The sequence below is a fragment of the Triticum aestivum genome, chromosome 2A (assembly GCF_018294505.1).
Source record: "Triticum aestivum cultivar Chinese Spring chromosome 2A, IWGSC CS RefSeq v2.1, whole genome shotgun sequence".
In the NCBI taxonomy this organism is placed as follows: domain Eukaryota; kingdom Viridiplantae; phylum Streptophyta; class Magnoliopsida; order Poales; family Poaceae; genus Triticum; species Triticum aestivum.
The window spans coordinates 510,836,234-510,843,296 of record NC_057797.1 but is presented as its reverse complement, the minus strand read 5'-3'; the positions used below and the strand labels follow the sequence as shown (position 1 = coordinate 510,843,296).

The following is a 7,063-nucleotide window of genomic DNA, read 5'->3' as shown; positions in this document are numbered from 1 at the left end:
GAGCATATAGGGAAGGGGGTTGGGTGCTGTAGATGCTCTAGTCTCTCGGTTAAACGTTAAAACAGTGATTTTGGACGGCAATGGGAGAGATTCAAGATGCCAGTGGACAGCGCCAGGTTAGTGCGGACCATGGACAGCGAAAGCGCTGGGCGTCTTGTGTTGTGCCATCTCCGGGCGATGCAAGATGCCTTTCTCGGCTCCAAAATCGCATGTGGTCCAAGTCGCCGGCGGATCGACAGCATGCCCGGCCGTCCGCCTCATTCACGGCCCCCGGGTCACGAGTCCGTTCCGAGGCCAGCTGCCCTGGTCAAGCCCAAATGGGACCGGGTACATGATCCAAATGGGAAACACTGTTTTTTTGCACGATATATACAAGTGTCTGTCGTCGTCTTCCAGACCGAAAGAAACACTATTATTCGGTGCCCGTGAGGAGGAGCCAACCACACGGTGCGGCAGTACTGCACAAGAAGCATACGCAGAGATAGATGATGGGGAGTGGAAGGTCACTGCTCTCCGAGCAGCAGGGACTTGACGATGGCGTCGGCCATCTCCTGGACAACGGGGAAGAGGTGTCCGGACTTGGGGAGCTCGTGGTAGACTACCCACGGGAGCCCCTCGCTGATGTACCTCGACAGGATGACCGGCACGATGCGGTCCTCCGCGCCATGCCAGAGGTGCACCTTGCCTTCGCCGCCGGCGAACGGGTCCTTGAGGTTCAGGGGGCTCCAACCCCACTTCCCGAACCCGACCATCATGTCGCGGTGCAGGCAGTAGTACTCCCCCTGCTGCCTTATCATCGTCTGCGAGACGCACAAACGGACCAGAGAAATGAACCGTCAGTTCAGTTACACGGGGATTTTGTATCCAGCTTAACCATGCCAGGTGCTTGTTACCATACGTACCATGTAGGTTCGCATTCCAAACTTCTCCATGAGCTTCGCGTCTTCTTCGGACAGGAGCGCAGGGTTGTAGGCGATGACGCTGGAGGCCGGGAAGAGCTTCTGGGTGTTCCACCAGTAGGTCAGCCATGGCAGATGGTGGGAGACCCAGACCGCCCATTGGTCCCGTGGGAGCTGCTGGTACCAGGCGTCCCATGACACGTTCGACGGCAAGCCGGACCACCAGTAGTTGCCCACCGGCCCGAGAATGGCCACCCCGGAGAGCCTGTTGCACCACGGTGGAACAAACATTCAGACCTGAAGCCTTGGATGTTGCAGTGAAGAAAGATGCACGGTGATCAGCTTGATAAGTTCATGATGCCGTGTTACCTGTGAGGGATGTACTTGAGGCAGCTCCACATGATTTCGCCGCCCATAGAGAAGCCGATGAGGTGGAATTTGGAGCCCAGCTGCAGGTTGTCGGCCAGCTCCTCGATGTCGAGGGCGATGCTCTTCTCGGACGCTGCCGGGTCAGGGTCGCTCTCACCATACCCAGGCCGGTCGAAGGACAGCAGGTAGATGCCCAGCTCTTGGGCCAGCTCCTGTACCAGATTTCACCAGTCCATGTCGTGACAATCACTTCGTGTCAGCATGAAAAGATTGTTCGATCCTTAACATGATTCTTAAGATAATAATTATGTACCGGGGAAACTTGAAGCACGTCGTATCTGCAGGAGTCGAATCCATGGACAAAAATGATCTTGTACTTGGCCTCCTCCTTTGGGACGCCAGATTCCAGGTATGCCAAATGCCTGCCGTCTTTGAGCTTTGTTCTTGATGCTGTAACAGGGGGGGCACCCGGCGAGCCAACGATTTTCGGAGCCGGAGGCTGAAGCTGCTTGTACAGCAGCGCCGCCAGGAACACAAACAGAGCTAGAGAGAGCTTCCACGCCATGCCTGTGAAATGAGATAGCAAACACGTGAAATCAGTGCTGTGTCACTGCAATTTGAACTTCTGCGCCTCGTTTAAATTAGTGCACAGATTGTAAGATGTCTTCTGGCTTAAGAGATGGATTGTTTCAACTTAGCTTTTGACATAAATCAGAGATGGAAGGTTTGAACATGCACCAAGTTGCAACGTCATAAAGTTCTACTAGAAGGTTTGATATTACAGTACAGGTCCAACATGACACCAATGCTTTCGTGACATTTTCAATATGAGAGATTGTAGAACCTATCTGGAGATATTTTCATGACATTGACAGCACCAGCATTAGAATTTCTGAATAAGTCTTGTTGTTGTGGACAAATTGGTGAATCAGGCATTCAGACGTATTGAAACCATTATACCAAGAGAAAATCTCCCAAATGATTGGCAGATCAATGAAGTCTGAAGGAAAGCATAGTAGGTCCCACGAAATAATTAAGTATGCCATGCATCTGTGATCTGTCAGCTAAGAAACAGATAGAAGCAAAAGATAGAATAATCTACTAGTAGTAGTATCATCTTAAACTGTCAGTTTCAAGCATAGGTTCATCCACTGTCAACTCGATCCCTGCATGGAATAAATAATGAAGGTTTGATTGTCTGATAGTGCTATGCCCTAAGAAATCAAATCAAGATCTGATCTTCAACGTGTGGTTTGTGATCGGTGATTCTAAGGCTTCTAGCTGTACTCCTTTCGTTTCCAGACAGAAGGGCTCAAATCCCAAATTATTCTTCTCTCTCTCAAAAATAAATAAATAAATGAGTGCAGACGTTTGCGTGTGCTCTCTCCATGACTTAAAATAGTATTTCATTATCATAACCACCATAATATCATGTTTATTTGTAATAATACACTAATATATAAATCCACGCAAGTCACGAGGTAAACCCTCATGGGTCATGTATTCGAGAACCACGCAACACACTCTGTCAACACTTATGCGACTTACTAGAGTTTTGAATGCAGTAATTCTTTTCCTCTGAGAAAATGACACCATATGCTTTGCAGGAAAACAACACCAGGATTTGAAATTGAAAAGTGGTCAATGAAATTTCTACGACAGATGTAGAGTGGTATGAAATTTTTGCGACAAAACTTTGGACATGGGACGCAGGAAAGGTAAGTTACTTTGAATATTCTAGCAAGGGGAAATGTTCTGAACACTATGCAGTTTAGCAACAGATCTGAAAGGATACCCAACTCTGAAGAGTTTCTACAGAAAATTGAAAGTTCAACTATACCAGGTTCCTTTGTGAGCCAGGAAGCGGTTGAAATCAAAAGATATAGAACAACTATGTCATCTTGGACTGCCGGTTTAATGCCGATGTTCATCAGGTAGCGCTACTGAATCATTCTCTCAAGAAGAGTAATCTAACTGGGTCATCTAGAATCAAGCGACAAAAACTGGCGTAAATTTCTGAAACCGAGCAACTATTTTATTCCCCTGGGAAGCAAACTTGTACACAAATTTTGCAGGGAATCCAGGATGACTCCTTCACCTATTGTCTTTATTTGGATTTATACATGTGAATAACTTGCTTGGTGAATAAATTTGTACTGCTAAAAAGTGGCAAGGACGGGGAATCAGGTATATTACGATGCTAAGGATTTGTAACATGAATTAAGTCGTGTTTTTCAACTGGTTCAGACGAGTGCAAGAAGGAACAAAAACTACTACTATTTGGAGGCAACAAACAGAGGTGCACTTCACTTATGACCGGACAATCTCGCGAATCACGTCGTTACACGTCGTCGTAAGAGCAAATCCAGCACTACTCGCGATCAAAGAAGCAAGAAGGCAACCGGGCGGATCACATGGCACCGCAGGTCCAGAGCAACACATAAGAGTCAGGCAAAACCGCCAAGCATAAGGCGTAAACAACAAAGAGATTAGGAGAGGACGGAGGGGTGTGCGTGCGTACCGCCTCCGCCGGAGGCCGGCGCCGGCGTTGGAGGCCGCTTGGCGGCGGAGTCGGCCATCGATCGGCTGCGGCGGTAGCAGCGAAGGGCGGGGTGGCGAGCAGGCAAGTTCCACGAGTACGACGGCGGTGGGCGGTGGCCCTGTCCCCGCTGCCTTTAACAACTTGGCCGTGCTTCCTGACGGCCGCTACTGGTGGTAATGGCCTCTCTTGGCCTTGTATTAAATCAGGGCTGTACACTAGGGCCCCGCGTCTGTAGCAGGGCCGAGACAATCTGGGTCAGAGTCGATTTCAAAGGCCTCCCAAAGTGGGTATCTCTTGAAAGATACTACTCGTGACGGCAGACTTCTGCTCAGAATGCGATGTACAAATGTGCTTGGGGCAGCCCACGCCCTAGCTAAACTTTCCTATCAACATTTTGGACCCTCCTCGACTTTTCACGAATACGCTGGGTGCGTATCTTTTCATTAATAGATAGAAATAATGTTACAGAGTGTCTCGTCAATGCATACACAGAGGCGCATAGACAAAAATTGGGAGCAGCAATGAGGGGTTGCTCAGCCCCTAGAGCAACAAGCGACTGTGTTAAGATCATGGCAAAAAAAAAAGACTATTAAGATCATACCCAGACCCTTAGCACCAGCGTTAGTCCATTGCCACGCCTCGTCTTTGATTTCCTGCAGCACACACGCCGCGGAGGGTCTCTCGCCATCGAAAACACATCATTTTTTTTCTTCTGAAAGAAAGACCATAAAGGAGGCCCCCTACAATATAATTGGTATAACATACCTAAATAATAAGGGCATCTCCAGCCGTTGCCCCCCCCTCAGGACGCATAAAAATCACCCCAGAGCCGGCGATACAATCGGCACTGGGGGGCGGTTTTGCGCCCAGTCGTCGCCCCCAGCTCGCCCCCAGGCATCGAAATTGGCCCACTTTGCAGCCCAATTTCGGCGAATAAAGGGCCCATATGGACGAGAATAGGCCTATATTCGGCGTGGTTTCGCCGTGTCTCGGCGTTCAATTATCAACACAATTATTTCTTATCACATATTTCATCACAGAAAAATCAAATACTTCAACAAAATAGTACAACAACAAATAGTTCAATACAAATTATATAGTTCAACAAATAAAAACTCGTATTTCATCACACGGCGTCCCCCTTGAGCCTCCATAGGTGCTCAATCAGATCTTTCTGCAGTTGATGATGCACCTGTGGGTCTCGGATCTCCTGACGCATACTGAGATAGGCAGTCCAAGTTGCCGGTAGATGGTGATCAACTTCGGCTAAAGAACCCTGCCTGTAGTATGGTTCAGTGTCAAACACTAGGTCTTCTTGCTCGCTCTCGATGATCATGTTGTGCAAGATGACACAGCAAGTCATAATCTCCCACATTTGATCTTTGGACCAGGTCTGAGCGGGGTACCGAACAACGGCGAATCGAGATTGGAGCACACCAAATGCCCGCTCGACATCCTTCCTGCAAGCCTCCTGAACTTTCGCAAACCAGACGTTCTTGCCTCCTGCCGCAGGGTTTGAGATCGTCTTCACAAATGTCGACCATCTCGGATACATGCCATCTGCTAGGTAGTACCCCTTATTGTATTGGTGCCCATTGATCTCGAAGTTCACCGAAGGAGAATGGCCCTCAACGAGCTTGGCAAAAACAGGAGAGCACTGCAGCACGTTGATGTCATTGTGAGTTCCTGGCATACCAAAGAAGGAGTGCCAAATCCAAAGGTCCTGTGTGGCTACCGCCTCAAGCACCACACTGCAACCGCCTTTGGCGCCTTTGTACATCCCCTGCCAACCAAATGGGCAATTCTTCCATTTCCAATGCATGCAGTCGATGCTTCCAAGCATCCCAAGAAATCCTCTTGCTGCATTCTGGGCTAGGATCCGAGCAGTGTCTTCCGCATTGGGTGTTCTCAAGTATTGTGGCCCAAACACTGCCATCACTGCCCGACAGAACTTGTAGAAACACTCTATGCTGGTGGACTCGGCCATGCGCCCATAGTCGTCGAGTGAATCACTGGGAGCTCCATATGCAAGCATCCTCATCGATGTCGTGCACTTCTGGATGGAGGTGAATCCAAGAGCGCTAGTGCAATCCATCTTGCACTTGAAGTAGTTGTCGAACTCCCGGATGGAATTCACAATCCCGAGGAAGAGCTTTCGGCTCATCCGATAACGGCGCTGAAATGTTTTCTCGCCATGAAGTGGAGCATCGGCGAAGTAGTCAGAGTAGAGCATGCAGTAGCCTTCGAGACGTTGCCGGTTCTTTGCTTTCACCCGCCCCGGCGTCGAGCCACCTCATCGCGGCTTTTCATTGCTCGCCAGCAGCTGGGCGAGGGCGGTGAGCACCATGAGATGCTCTTGTTCCTGGACGTCGGCCGCGGCTTCCTCCTCCAGCAGCGCGGCGAGCTCTTCCTCGTCATCCGAGTCCATCGCCGAAACAGGCAAAACGCCGAACACCTTGCGCTCGGTGGGCGTGTACCCACCGCTAAACCGCGCCTCCGTGGCCGGAAACGGCGGCCGGAAACGCCCAACTCCTGTGGGAGGGGCTGCCACGACGAAGCGCTGCTATTTTCTAGCGGGGAATGGCTATCTAGCGGAGTAGGGCGGCGGCCGTCGCCGGGATATAGCTAGTGGTGGTCGAGGGGAAGAAAACCAGGCGTGCGAGGGCGCGGGGGGTGCGAGGCGAGTCGGGGGAAGAAAACCTTGACTTTTCCCCTGTCGGTGTGGGCCAGGCGTGCTTTTCCCTAGCGCCGGAGCCCCCAACTGCTCCCCAACGCGCCGGGTTCGACCTGTGACCGCTGGGTGGAAAAAAGGTCCAAACCGGCGATTTTCGGCGTCCTGGGGGCGCGACTGGGCCGTTTTTTCGGCGCCGGCGCCGAAAAAGTGGCCTGGAGGGCCTGTTGGGCGCGCAGCTGGAGATGCCCTAAGTATCATGCCTTCAAGCTGGATGAGTGGGAAGGCATCACCTCTTTTCACCACTAGATTATGCCTTAGTCTGCAAAACACAATGATTGCGATGCTTCCACAGTGTAGCTGTGAGAATCGCGAGAGAGCCAAAACCCTTCCAGAAACGGAGGGGCGCTTTTCTGGTTGAGGATTCGCACCAGGTGAAGTAATCAAAGAGCATCGTCGCACTACAAGAAATATGTCAACTAGTGACCTTCTGCCAGTGACCCTGGAAGAATTGGTCATAGATCTATGACCATTTCAGACCAATTGGTCAAAAGCTGTTCGGGGGGCTCCAAACCCTAAACT

The 7,063-nt window shown here is 50.5% G+C and overlaps 1 protein-coding gene across 1 annotated transcript; it reads right to left on the bottom strand.

Annotated features, from left to right (window-relative positions):
* Positions 1-332: 332 nt before the first annotated feature.
* LOC123189146 (uncharacterized hydrolase YugF) lies at positions 333-4,058 on the bottom strand. The gene is made up of 5 exons (XM_044601490.1): positions 3,790-4,058; positions 1,582-1,835; positions 1,269-1,480; positions 903-1,164; positions 333-800 (listed from the first exon to the last, which is right to left on the bottom strand). Exons 1-5 carry the CDS (start codon positions 3,845-3,847, stop codon positions 504-506), a joined length of 1,083 nt encoding a protein of 360 aa, XP_044457425.1. The 5' UTR covers positions 3,848-4,058; the 3' UTR covers positions 333-503.
* Positions 4,059-7,063: the final 3,005 nt, after the last annotated feature.